The sequence below is a fragment of the Hemitrygon akajei genome, chromosome 14 (genome assembly GCF_048418815.1).
Source record: "Hemitrygon akajei chromosome 14, sHemAka1.3, whole genome shotgun sequence".
Classification (NCBI taxonomy): domain Eukaryota; kingdom Metazoa; phylum Chordata; class Chondrichthyes; order Myliobatiformes; family Dasyatidae; genus Hemitrygon; species Hemitrygon akajei.
In genome coordinates this window covers 70,591,034-70,605,220 of record NC_133137.1, presented here as the reverse complement: position 1 = coordinate 70,605,220, position 14,187 = coordinate 70,591,034, and the positions used below count along the sequence as shown (strand labels likewise).

The window sequence follows — 14,187 nt, the reverse complement described above, 5'->3', positions numbered from 1 at the left end:
AGCAATTGTTATCGAACTTGGTGGGATATTATTTATGTTCACAATGTTTTTCTCTCTCATCCCCCAAGCCCCATTTATGTTGTACCGGAAGTCCACAGGTCAGTTTAGAATTCGTGGTCAGTATAGGAATTCAGTATTTAATCATCCTATGACATTTTAGAATGCAAAGCAAAAATGGAAGCATTGAATAAAAAAAGGCAGTCAATCCAAAACCTTTACTTCAGGTTGATTTATTAAATGGCACTTAAAAAAAGTTTTTGTACATAATTTCCTGAAAGCATAATTGTACAGGTAGCATCTGTTATGCAAATCTTATAATTGTAGTTTATCCAGCTACTTAATACTTTGCTGCTCTTCAGAAAACAAATTATACCATTTTAATTACTTAGGTTTCCTAATGAAGATTTTATGAAACAAAGTAATAGTCTACTAAATATTGAAATTAAAATTTTAAATGATCTTTGACTTACAAGATTATATCCAATTCATTTCGAGGAATGGGACATTTAACCAAACATGAATGGGTTCTCCTGTGCAGGAATTTGGTTCAGAATTTTAACAATAATTCCTTGGCAGGTGAGGAATTTCAAGTAGAACTTAAATAAAAAATTTGCTCAATGGTGCCATTTGATGATATATAGTTAGAAAGACAAGTAGGCTAGAATACTGTCATCATTCAAGGATACTTTATTAATCTGTGATGATCTGTAGGACTTTAATGACCCCTCATGAATTTTAAGAAAATGATTTTCAAAGACTGGACTTTGGGTGAGTCATGGAATGCTGTTTATTGGAACCCTCTCCCTCCCAAGCAATTATATTTTGAATTTTATTGATCAGTTATCAAGCTGTGTACCATTAATTATGGAACAAATAGCAGATGGCATCCCTGGCAAATTGGCTGTCTGGATTCAGAACTGGCTTGTACATAGAAGACAGAGTAGTGTTTGAAGGGACTTATTCAAGCTGGAGGCCCATAATTAGTGGAGTTCTGCAGGGATCTGTGCTGGACCTCTGCTATTTGTGATCTATATAAATAACCTGGAAGAAAATGTAGATGTGTGGGTTAGTAAATTTGCAGATGATACCAAGATTGGTGGAGCTGTGGACAGAGTAGAAGACTAGCATAGAATACAGTACAACATAGATCAGTTGCAGATATGGGCAGAGAAATAGCAGATGGAGTTTAACCCAGATAAATGTGAGGTGTTGCACCTCGGTAGGGCAAATGCACGTTGGTAGAGCAACACAGTACATTGTTAAGGGCAAGTTCCTTAACAATGTTGCTGAGCAGAGAGATCTTGGGTTCCAAGTTGGTAGCTCCTCGAAAGTGGCTACACAGGTCGATAAGGGGATTAAGAAAGATTATGGAATACTTGCTTTTTTTAGTCAAGGCATGGAGTTCAAAAGTCACGAGGTTATGTTGCAACTTTAAAAAAACTCTGGTTAGGCCACATCTGGAGTATCATGTACAGTTCTGGTCACCTCCACTCCAGGAAGGATGTGAGGCTTTGGAGAGGGTACAGAAGAGGTTTACCAGGATGCTGCCTGGATTAGAGGGCATACACTATACAAGACAGCTGGGGAAACTTGGTTGTTTTCTCTGGAGCACCGGAGGCTGAGGGGAGATCTGATAGAGGTTTATAAATTAATGAGAGGCATAGACAGAGTGGACAGAGTATCTGTTTCCCAGCATTGAAATGCTTAATACCAGAGGGCATGCACTGAAGGTGAGAGGGGGTAGATTCAAAGGGGATGTGAGGGGCAAGTTTTTACTCAGAGAGTGGTGGATGCCTGGAATGCGCTGGCTGGTATAGTGGTAGAAGCCAATACATTGGGGGTTTTTTAAGAGATGTTTGGATAGGCAGATGGATGTAAGGAAGATGCTGTAGATAGGAGGGATTAGTGTTTGGGTAATTTTTGATTTGGTTTTTAGCTGGTTCAGTACAACATTGTGGGCTGAATGGCCTGTTCCTGTGGTGTACTGCTTTATGTTTCTCTGATGGAAATCTGAAAACAGACAATACTGATCAGTAGAAGGTGCAATAGAAATAATGTTTCAGGTGAGTGTCCCGCCATCGGAAAGCCAGGTCAATGTTGGTCAGGTATTACTGATAATTCATGTAAAGGTAATACCAGCATTATGTCCATTAAATTCAGGTGAACAACCAGGAGTGTCACCCAATGGCAACAAATGGTCATGTTGTATGGTATAAAGGATACTTGGGCGTTGTGGTGTTCCTGTGTAGTACAATGTCCTTCTAGGTTTCACAGCATTGTTTGTACAGGGATTATGTGGATATTACACAGTGGAGGGAGTGAATATGTAGGTGGCATTTGAGATGCCACTGAGCATGGGTGTGGGTGGAACTCAAGAGTTTTGCCACCAAGTTCCTGCCTTGTACCTTTATACATTGTGAACTCTTAGCAGGTGCTACCAGAGCTGCTTGGTAAGAAACACTGTTTCTCTCCTCCCTCCATCCGATGGCCCTCACCATCTCCTCTTCACCCTTGATGAGAACACATGGATTTGTTTCCTCACATTTGTGGTTCATGATGTGGAATATTGCCCCCGTTTCTTCCTCATTTTACACTGCCTGCCCTGAGAGTAAATGCGCTTTTCCTTCAGATTTGCAAAAAGTTTTTTTCTGGAGGTCATCGATCCACTCTTGATACAGAAGTATTCTTCTGGTCCATTCAAGTTTCTTAGTAACAATGGCCTTCTGTTGTTGACAATGACAGATTTGGTGATAGTAAAGCCACTTAATGTCAAGAAGAGTTCTTGTTGGTTATTATTTGACAGAAAAACACAAAATGGTGGAAAATCTCACTGCCAGTCATGCAGTGTCTTTGGAAGAGAAATTGGGAATTAGGTAATTAAAACAAGTTAGCAAATTGGCTTTGTAATAGAAGCCAGAGGACAATAGTATAGGGTTGCTTTAGTGTAGGGGGTTCCCAAACTTTTTTATGCCATTGACCAATAGCATTAAGCAAGGGGTCTGTGGACCCCAGGTTGGGAACCTGTTTTAGTGAGTGGCAGCTTTTAATTAGCAGTATGCCACAGAGATCACTGCTGGGATTCTCTCTGCTTTGATGTGAATGTCGAGGTATGATTAGTAAGTTTGCAGATTGCACAAATGTTGCTGGTGTTGTTGACGGTGAGGAGAGTGGCCATTTACTACATTTAGCCTGGTAGGTAACAATAAGCAAATGTTTGTTACCACTTACCAACCTAATTCATATCTTTTTACTTTCAGGCACAGAATGATTCACTTTAAAAGCAACTACGAATAGAACTGAAAGTTTGAAATGTCTACTCCTGGGCTATAATGCATAGAAGGTTCTTGATGAAGCTGCTAAAGATGGCTATGGGCTTAGACCAGGAAATTAACCTAACAGACACCTTCAGGTGATAACCTGGAGCGGAGTACTGACGGGGTAAGAACAGAAAAGGGCATTTCTCCATTACAATACCCTTAATAGATGTGTTACAGTGAGTTACCAAAGACCTGGCAGTTTCCTCAAAAGGCACGACTAGGTAAAGACAGACATCTACTAATAACATTGAAATGGTTGGAAGGTATTTTCCAATTTGAAAGAATCAAAGTCAGTTTCCAATGCAGCACAAGGTGAAATCAAATCCAACACTTCTAGTAATTAGCTCTGGTTATACCTTAGCAAGGGTTATTTCCTAGCCTCAGAATTCACTTCTCTTTAAAATCTGGATACTTTGCAAATCACCCTCTGTTATGAAAATTAATAACCAAGTATACTTTATTAGTATTTATTAATTGACTGTTAATTAACTTAGTATTAAACTAGGATGAACTGTGGTTCTTTACAAGTAATACTGCATTTCAAAAATGGTTTTATGTGTATGATATTCCTGTTGCTTTACAACATGGTTAAAGCAAGAAATGTTTAATCAGCTTATATAACCACGAGCATAAATTCATCTTATCTGTACCAGAAGAAATATCTCACAGGAACAACTGTTCAGGTAGTTGTCATCAGAGAATATCCACTGACAGATTGGATAAAGGTTTGAATAGCAGGCTCTTTGTCTAATTTCATCAATGTGAAATTTGTGGGAGAAACAAGATAATTAGGATGCTATTCTCTCATCTGTCATGGCTTCTTCAAAAAAAGGACCATTAAAAACCCATCTCTTATCTCATTATTCTGGCATTCTTGCGGAATGAATATTTTTGTTCTTGGGGCTTGTAGGAAAGTACGATGATCAGTCCTAAAAGCTATCAATGTTATTCACATTCATTTCACAAGGTGATAATTATATCTTTAAACTGCGTGTGACTGTGATCACTCAACAGGAATGAAGCAATTAAACTATTCAAATCCCCTTACCTTAACCCCTACTGCTGTGAAAATCTTCATATCAGCCTTTAGCAGCTCCAGACAAGTTTGCAAAAATTCATTGACCTCAAGCTTCGCCAATTCCAATTTATCAATAACTGTTCTGTTCTTAAGAGTATTCAGAGTAGAAACTCACACATCAAAAGCCAACTGGCTCCTTAACCTTCCGTGCAATTATCTGAAAATTCTCAGCTACACTTCTCCAAATCTCACTAACCTTACTGGTATCCTGTCACCCCACCTCCAACCAATTTTCTCCACCAATATATTTTCCCCACACTTCTACATTCTGACTACACTGTGTCCTGCCCTCAGTTGCTCCAATGAAACAATATTCAGGCATCATTTTCACAGTCTTTACAACATTAATTCTATGGAAAGTAAATTGAAGGAACAGCAAGCGATATGTAAGCAATTGTTGAAACCCATCATTATGATAATTTATGGATACTTCTACTTGTGTATCATTACTTTAAGGTCATACAAGCTATCTTACATATTCATATTTATTGTTTTTTTGTGCTGCATCAGATCCAGAGTAACAATTATATAATTGTCCTTTACACTTGTGTTCTGGAAATGATGTTAAACAATCTTAAATCTCACATTCTCAATTATTCTGCTCTGGAAAATTTAGGACAGAGAACTACCACAAATTGTACTGCTCACTGAACCTGGAAATGCCTTCTTGTATTAATTTTCATATAACTGCACTGTAGGAACCTCCTTTCAAACATCCCCTTTACTTCAATTTTCATATTTAAAAGAACCAAACTGCATAAAAGGGAATTAACCTTTTGAATGAAAGTTAATCAAAATTGTTAATATGTAAAAGCATTAAGATGCCAAATCACTGGATCACTTGCTTCCTTTTGAAATTATTTTGCCTCGGCATTAAGCAGTATTAGAAGTCTTATGAGATTGAACATCTATTTTTCTTCCAGGAGAGAAACGCAATGCCCGTCACTTTCCGGTCATTTTGAGTCACTACAGAATTTCAAAGTGAACCTCCAAGCTTGAACCACTCCTGTGTCCATGATATGACTTTTACATCAGACGCATGTGCAAAGCCGTCATTTAAACACGTTTTCTGGGTGTGCTAAAATTAGTAGGTCACTATTAGTTGTACCAATGAAGAGTCGACATAAGATAATAATCCATTATCTGTTATGCCCTTCCAGAAACTCTGCTAATCCATTGAAATAACTGATGCTAACTGTTCTAAACTGTTTCAAGGACTCTGCGGTTTGATGTTTAATATTCTGTGTGCTATTCATTTGTTTATTAACGTTTGCAGAATTTGTTCTTTTTTGGGGGTGTTTGGTGCTTTCTTTGAACAAGCTCCGTGATGTTTCGTGGCTGTCTGTGGGAAGACAAATCTCAGGTTGGATACTGCATACATACTTTGATAATAAATGTACTTTGAATCTTTGATCTTTAATCTCTAGTTAACCTCCAAAGTCATTAAATAACTTTTTTCAGTTTATTAAACAATTTACTTTTCTGAAAAGGTTGTTCCTATTTAATAAATTACATAAAATTCATTGACTTTAGTATTAAAGTATCATTTTTTAAATGGCAATTAAGCTGCAATAACTGCAGGTATTGTAAAACAAATTACAAAATACAATTGATCGAATACTTATTAGAAAAAATCATGACGGGAAACCATTTTAGAATTTGAAAATTAACCTACGACTCCAAAAAAAAGGCCAGATCTCAAAAGCCAGTGTTAAGCTCCACTGTAAATATTAAGGTATATTTGAATATAGGGTTTAAGGAAAGGAAGAGAGATGTGATCTTTATTCGTTTTGGTTCTGCTGGTTCACAGCCTCTTACAAAGCTGATTGACCGGTTATATCACAGGCTCTTTAACAGGTAATACCAGTCTTCAGACATCTGCCAATTTTACCCTGGCTTGCCTCTTGTGTGTACATGGAAGGGCCCAGCTTCATTATTTTACCACTGCCAAGACATTCTTCATCCTTGTAGAGCACAGCAAACTGAAAATCAATGTATAAAACATTTGAACATACATAATGCTTACTTACAAACCCAGCATTTTAATAATAGTGTCTAACATGTAAAATATAACTTTATTTAGGCAGAATAGGCTTTTACGACCCTTTGAGCCGCACCACCCGGCAAGCCCCGATTTAACTCTAACCTAACCACGGGACATCAAGACAGCACTCCGTTGGATCCATGAAGGGCAGAGGGAACGTGGGAGTTCAAGGTCAACTTTGCACCATATTAAGAGGCAGAAATGAGGACCCTACACCACTCCAGGGACAGACAGAGATGAAGGACCTTCGTTGCTACCCTAAACACCAGCGGTGTAATGGGCAGCAAGTTAGTAATGACGGGATAATTTACAATGACCAGTTCATCTTCTAACCGGGATGTCTTTGGACTGTGGGAGGAAACTGGAGCACCCGGAGGAAACCTAAACATTCCACAGGGTGGATGTACGGACTCTTTATGGAGGACATCAGGACTGAACTCCAAACTCCGATTCCCTGAGTTGTAATAGCATCGTGCTAACCGCTACACTACCGTTGCACCCACACTTAAGCCATAACCAGTAGGCATTTTGTTTCTTTGTTGATGGCAAGAAAAGACTGAAAAAACTATTTAGCACTAAGTTAGCTGATGTAAGACTTTGTCATTTGTCTCTATCTGAGGGCTTTGAGCCAAGCATCTGTCAGAGCTTCCAAAAGTTGTGAAATAATCCTTTTACAAAGGGTATATAAATTCCTCTGGAGCCAGCAAATTTGTATGCTGACAGAGAAGCTCCATTAATTTTCAGCAGCCTGTAGTACTTTGCCTTAAGATTACTCAACAGTGTAATCCATCAGGCTGCATGACAAGAGGTTAAAGAATGAGAATAATTACCATTAAAATTTTAAAATAATTAAATTTGATTCAGTGTATCCTCTTTCACCCTTTAACTAGCAAATAGGTTAATATTACATTTTTCCTCAGGTGAAATATCTTTTACTTGAACTCATGGAATACAGTTTTCAATAGAAAACATTTTAGTGATTCAATCACTTAATTAAAATATTTTCTTGAAAGCTTCAGAATTAATGTTAGTTAATTATGCAAACTAATCACGATCAGCTAGTTAACATTTTAATTAAAAAAGCATGTATTTCATGGCCTCAGGGTGTCTCAAGGCACTTTAAAGCCGTTGAAGTCACTCTGAAATGTGGGCACTATTGTAATTTTGACTGTCATTTGTGCTCAGCACAGTGACAATGATCAGTTAATCTTTTTTGATGATTGTCAAGAGGCAATATACTGTGCAGGATATGAAAAGAACAGTAGATTAGAAATAATGCACACAAATATATAATAAAACTACAGAACTGTGCAAAAGTCATAAGCACATAAATAAAACTAGGATACCTAAGACTTTGTGCACAGTACTGTACTTCCCTGTGGACGGCGAGTTTATAAATCTGGCAGGAACAAAGGATGTTGGGAATGGTGAGGGTGGACCATCATGGGAGGGGTGTGGGACAGGTGGCAGAGAAGGACTGCAGGGCCGGGAGGGGGCACAGACACACCCAGCCCTGAGACACCAGGCAAGGTCATTTAATTCCAAACAATTGGTTTGTTGTTCATTACAGAATGTCTCTCTGATGCTTCCTTTTCTCAACCATGATTCCCCTCTCCCTGCCCCCTTCCCACTCTCAGTCCACAATAGAGACCCATATCAGAATCAGGTTTATTGTCACTCACATATGTCATGATATTTTTTGTCCGGCAGCAGTACAGTGCGATATATAAAATTACTACAGTACCATGCAAAATTCTCAGACACATATACAGCATATGGCTGGAGTGCCTAGTGTGCCTGAGACTTTTCAACAGTACTGTAGTTAATCAAAGAAAGCATCATATCCAGGCTAAATTTTAGACCTTAGTCCAAGGCTAAATCATATTAAGCTGTTTGCTTTTAGTACTAATAAACTTGCAAACTCAGAATAATTTCTAAAATGGTCTGGAATTTGGGGTCCAATTTTTGATGCCAAACCAGGAACACTGAAGCCTAACTGCAATGGTGCCATTCAAGTTACACAATTAGCAAGAGATAAAAAGATCACACACCTCACTGCTACTAGAGGTTCAAGGGTATATATTCTCTGTATATTATCATCAGTGACTAAGATTATCTAATAAAAGTAACTCTAATCCTACAATTACGCTTTGACCAGAACTCAAGTTGGATTGCATAATATAACGTAACTACTTTGTAATCCAGTCCCCTAATGATAAAAGCTAACATGCCATTGATCTTCTTAATTATCTTTCCATTGGATCATGTTTTTCCCTTTCTAACAGTTCAACCTGAAGTACTGCCTTTGAATAAATTATCAAATCGAAGCACTGTTTGCTTGTTCAGTAAATTATAAAGATCTTTCAGCACTATTCACGAATGACCAAATTCTCCCAGTACCTCTGTGCATATTAATTGCTTAATCGAGGGAATCAAAGTAGATTTTCTCCTTTGATATTTGTGTGTATTTTCAAGATCATTATCGTTATTGTCACTATGTGCTGTGGCGTATGACATGGGTGACTATGGTCTTTCCACGACTATGATTGTTCTTTCTACAGAAGTGGTTTGCCATTACCTTCTTCTGCACAGTGTCTTTACAAGATGGGTGACCCCAGCCATTATTAATGCTCTTCAGAGATTGTCTGCCTGGCATCAGTGGACGCATAACCCCAGGTCTTGTGATATGCGCCAGCTGCTCATACGACCATCCAGCACCTGCTTGCTTGGCTTCACGCGACTCTGATGGGGGGGGGGAGGGGAGGGGGTGCTAAGCGGTTGCTACACTTTGCCCAAGGGTGACCTGCAGGCTAGCAGAGGGAAGCAGCACCTCACACCTCCTTTAGTAGAGAACTATCTCCACCCCACCAACTGCATTTTCATGGTAGATAGCTAGAAGTTTACTATAATGAGATCTATACATCTGACTTCTGCATCATCCATCCATTACAATAATAATGGAGTGCACTACGAAAAATCTGCACTGAATATGGGAAATTGGATGAAATATTTTAGCTGCTGCATGGAAAATAAGGTAGGTGAGCTGGGGAAGCTGCAAGTCAAACCTCAAACTGTGTACCCAACAAAATGCAAAGGATTCAACATAAATAATATATACGAAGAGGATTGGTTTACAGTGGCATGCAGAAGTTTGGGCACCCCTGGTCAAAATTTCTGTTACTGTGAATAGAAGGTGAACTGATCTCCAAAAGTCATAAAGTTAAAGATGAAACATTCTTTTCAATATTTTAAGCAAGATTAGTGTATTATTTTTGTTTTGTACAATTTTAGAGTGAAAAGAAGGAAAGGAGCACCATGCAAAAGTTTGGGAACCCCAAGAGATTTAAGCTCTCAGATAACTTTTACCAAGGTCTCAGACCTTAATTAGTTTGATAGGGCTATGGCTTGTTCACAGTCATTGTTAGGAAAGGCCAGGTGATGCTAATTTCAAAGCTTTATAAATACCCTGACTCTTCAAACCTTGTCCCAACAATCAGCAGTCATGGGCTCCTCTAAGCACCTGCCTAGCACTCTGAAATTAAAATAAATGATGCCCACAAAGCAGGAGAAGGCTATAAGAAGATAGCAAAGCGTTTTCAGGTAGCCGTTTCCTCAGTTCGTAATGTAATTAAGAAATGGAAGTTAACAGGAATGGTGGAGATCAAGTTGAGGTCTGGAAGACCAAGAAAACTTTCTGAGAGAACTGCTCATAGGATTGCTAGAAAGGCAAATCAAAACCCCCATTTGACTGCAAAAGACCTTCATGAAGATTTAGCAGACTCTGGAGTGGTGGTGCACTGTTCTACTGTGCAGCGACACCTGCACAATTATGACCTTCGTGGAAGAGTCATCAGAAGAAAACCTTTCCTGAGTCCTCACCACAAAATTCAGCGTCAGAAGTTTGCAAAGGAACATCCAAACAAACCTGATGCATTTTGGAAACAAGTCCTGTGGACTGATGAAGTTAAAATAGAGTTTTTTGGCCACAACGAGCAAAGGTATGTTTGGAGAAAAAAGGGTGCAGAATTTCATGAAAAAGAACACCTCTCCACAGGGGGTGGTTCGATCATGCTTTGGGCTTATGTTGCAGCCAGTGGCACGGGGAACATTTCACTGGTAGAGGGAAGAATGAATTCAATTAAATACCAGCAAATTCTGGAAGCAAACATCACACTGTCTGTAAAAAAGCTGAAGATGAGAAGAGGATGGCATCTACAACAGGATAGTGATCCTAAACACACCTTAAAATCCACAATGGACTACCTCAAGAGGCACAAACTGAAGGTTTTGCCATGGCCCTCACAGTCCCCGACCTAAACATCATTGAAAATCAGTGGATGAATCTCAAAAGAGCAGTGCATGCAAGACGGCCCAAGAATCTCACAGAACTAGAAGCCTTTTGCAAGCAAGAATGGGCAAAAGTCCCCCAAACAAGAATTGAAAGACTCTTAGCTGACCACAGAAAGCGTTTACAGGCTGTGATACTCGCCAAAGTACTGACCACGCAGGGTGCCCAAACTTTTGCTTTGGGTGCTTTTTCTTTTTTGTTATTTTGAAACTGTAAAAGATGGAAATAAAAAAGTAATCTGCTTAAAATATTAAAGAAATGTGTGAACTTTAACTTTATGCCTTTTAGAAATCAGGTCATCTTTTACTTGCTTAGCTATTCATAGTAACAAACATTTTGACCGGAGTGCCCAAACTTTTGCGTGCCACTGTAGTTTAATAAAAAACCACCATAAATTCTCTAGGGAGGGAAAAGTTATCAAAGAACTAACTTTGCCAACACACAACTGGAGGATTCATAACCAAAGTATTTTCCATTTGTACTTGAAATAGAAGAATAAGATGGAACTCACTTGTCCTGGTGTTGCTGCTCTGATTGGTTCAGCAAGAGTCACCAAAACTGTAAGATCTGGATTTAGGGTTAATTGACACTGTACTGCAAGAAAAAGAGAATACATGATATTAAACCTTAATTCCTGACATTCAGCATACAATGCAAACTTGTTAAGTAAAAGTCAGGAGGTTCACAAGAATGAGCCTGGGAATGAAAGAGTTAATGTATGAGGACCACCTGATGGCTCTGGGCCTGTACTCACTGGAGTTTAGAAGAACGAGGGGGAATCTCACTGAAACCTATTGAATACTGAAAGGTTTAGACAGAGTGGACATGGAGAAGGTGTTTTCTATAGTGGGGGGGGGGGGGGGGGGAGGAAGTCTAGGACCAGAGGACACAGCCTCAGAGTAGAGGGATGTCCCTTTAGAATAGAGATAGGAGGAAGTCATTTAGCCAGAGGGTGGTGAATCTGTGGAATTCATTGCCACAGATGACTATGGAAGCCAAGTCATTGGGTATATTTACAGTGGAGGTTATAGGTTCTTGATTATAGGACGTCAAAGGTTACAGGAAGAAAGCAAGAGAATGGAGTTGAGAGGGTTAATAAAGCAACCATGATAGAATGGCGGAGCAGACTCAATAGGCCAAATGGCCTGATTCTTCGTCTTATGGTCTTTATACGAAGCCAGCAATAAGGGCAAAAATGTTAGGTATTATTGAATGTACTGCAACATCATGTTGGTAAAGAGAAAACACTGAGTTAAAATAGATACATTTTCTTTATTCACTCTGTCTCCTATCAATAGGGCCCAAGAGAATTTACTGTAGCCGGTCTCAGGAAAGATCTTAATAACCTACCACATTCAAATACACAACTATAGTCATCTCAATAGAATAGTTGCAGAGCTAGTAATGGAAACCAAATTAAATTGTAGATAGCAGAGCAAGCTTCAACCATATAACATTGCTTGTAGCTAGTAAATCTGTATGGCAAACACAAATGGTGATAATACTTTATTATCCATCCACACAGTGAATAAATCTTTGTTAAACATCAACCACAGTAGTGTTGATTTTGACACATGTAACAACACCCCACCAGGAAATTCATGCTGTTACAGATACTTGCCTAACAAAGAACATGCAGAGGAGTATTTGATCAATAATATTGAATTACGCACGAATATACTCTATGTAAGTTAACATTTTCTTTAAAAAAATAGGTCAACATATGTCCATATCATCATGTAAAGAAACAAAACCTATTCTTTGCAGATACACACATGCTAAGGCCGACCATTTCTTACCGAGAGGCATTTGATGCTGGAAGCGAAAAGAGCATTGCATCACTCCATCCCTGAGCAGTTCCGGAGGTGGGCTTTCAGAAATCCAATGAACAGGATCAATTTCAAGTGAGTTCCTGTACAAAGCTGGGTGATAGGTACCTGGTGCCTAGCAAACAACAAATATGGATTATTATTACACATAGTCCTATACTTGGGATAACAGACTGACAGAGTTCTAGGAACTTCACTGCAATTTTTAGTTAGAAGATTGTAGAGTTGAACGATCACTATAAACGATTTGACCAGTTCTCTTAAATTTGTTCAATTTCACTTGAACAACATTGAAGTTTCTTGTTTAGCAATAAGATCAGATTAAATTTCATGATAAATTAATTAGTCATACCTAAATCCAGCTCTCCAGATGGGGAGCTGGCTAATGGTTCACATTGTATTAACAGAACCCGTTCTGTATTTGATTCTTATGCTAATTCAACTTAGTACTATATTTGCCCTGAACTTACAGATTTAAAAGTCTGTGCTGAAGGCTTCACTAATTTATCAACAATAACCACAAAAGCTTTTCCTAGTCATCAGTTTTCCTTCACTGTTCCACTTAACATGTCCACCCTTGGAGGTTTATTCCTTTTTTTTAACCATTTATTTACAGACCAATACTCAACATCTTCCACTTGGCTGTTTAACAATCATACCGATGTTCTCTTTGGCAGAGAGAAATTCTGTCTAAAAATTAATCCTAAAGTATTACAAAGCATTTGAGAAACCGGAACAACTTCTGATCTGTACTCTTTGGTCTTGCCCTACCAGAAAGGAGGCTGTGCTGATTCTGGATCTGGAGTACAAAGTTCACCAAGTAACAGTTGGAGAAGAATGATCATGCTATCAGAAGATGAGATTTGTAACAGAGAAGAGCGAGAAGCGATCTAACGTGAAACTTCTCAACTGGAAAAAGTTCACTTCAAAGGGGTGAGAGTGGATCTAGCCAGGGTAAAACAGAACCACAACTGGCCATGAATCACTGATTCTGAACAAGGCCCTGTTTCAGGTATCATCTTCTATTATTAAACTTGTTTCTATCTTATTTGTGAATTCTGTAACACTCACCACAAACACATCGCCAGTTTTAATTTCTTTATCTGTGACAAACCAAGCATCTCTTTGACCGCCTATCCTGGCACGCTGTCCCAAAGTGAACAGAAACCAACCTGAAAGTTAACACAAAAGGAGCACAAAATTATCAATGGCACAACGCTTTACAGTACCAGAGACTGAGATTCAATTCCCGTCACTGCCTGTAAGGAGTTTGTACATTCTCCCCGTGACTACATGGGTTTCCTCCAGATGCTCCGGTTTCTTCCCACAGACCAAAGAAGTACCAGTTGGTAAAGTTAATTGGACATTCTAAATTGTCCTGTGATTAGGCTAGGACTAAATTCGAGGATTGCTGGGCGGCTTCAGCCTTGAAACGCCAGAAGGGCCTATTCCGTGCTGTAGTACAATAACTAAAATTAATAACTATTTCATAATGAATCATAGAATAATCTGTATGCTTGTAACGAGTTGGTCAACTTGCCCTCCACAACAATTTCAAGAACAGACATGCA

The 14,187-nt window shown here is 38.8% G+C and overlaps 1 protein-coding gene and 1 long non-coding RNA gene across 5 annotated transcripts in view; one reads left to right on the top strand and one right to left on the bottom strand.

Annotated features, from left to right (window-relative positions):
* Positions 1-214: 214 nt before the first annotated feature.
* The window catches only part of trmu (tRNA 5-methylaminomethyl-2-thiouridylate methyltransferase), a 49,780-nt gene continuing 35,807 nt past the window's right edge, over positions 215-14,187 (bottom strand). For all 4 annotated transcript variants that reach the window (XM_073066348.1, XM_073066346.1, XM_073066349.1 and 1 more), the window contains 4 exons: positions 13,688-13,788; positions 12,587-12,731; positions 11,299-11,381; positions 215-6,377 (listed from right to left, as the gene is read on the bottom strand). In XM_073066348.1, coding sequence (XP_072922449.1) covers positions 6,246-6,377; positions 11,299-11,381; positions 12,587-12,731; positions 13,688-13,788 — 461 coding nt within the window. In that variant the 3' untranslated portion in view covers positions 215-6,245. The remainder of the gene's footprint in view (positions 6,378-11,298; positions 11,382-12,586; positions 12,732-13,687; positions 13,789-14,187) is intronic.
* LOC140738687 (uncharacterized) lies at positions 3,302-14,025 on the top strand. Its single transcript, XR_012101421.1, has 4 exons — positions 3,302-3,438; positions 5,672-5,758; positions 12,555-12,691; positions 13,391-14,025. It is a non-coding gene; the product is annotated as an uncharacterized lncRNA (long non-coding RNA).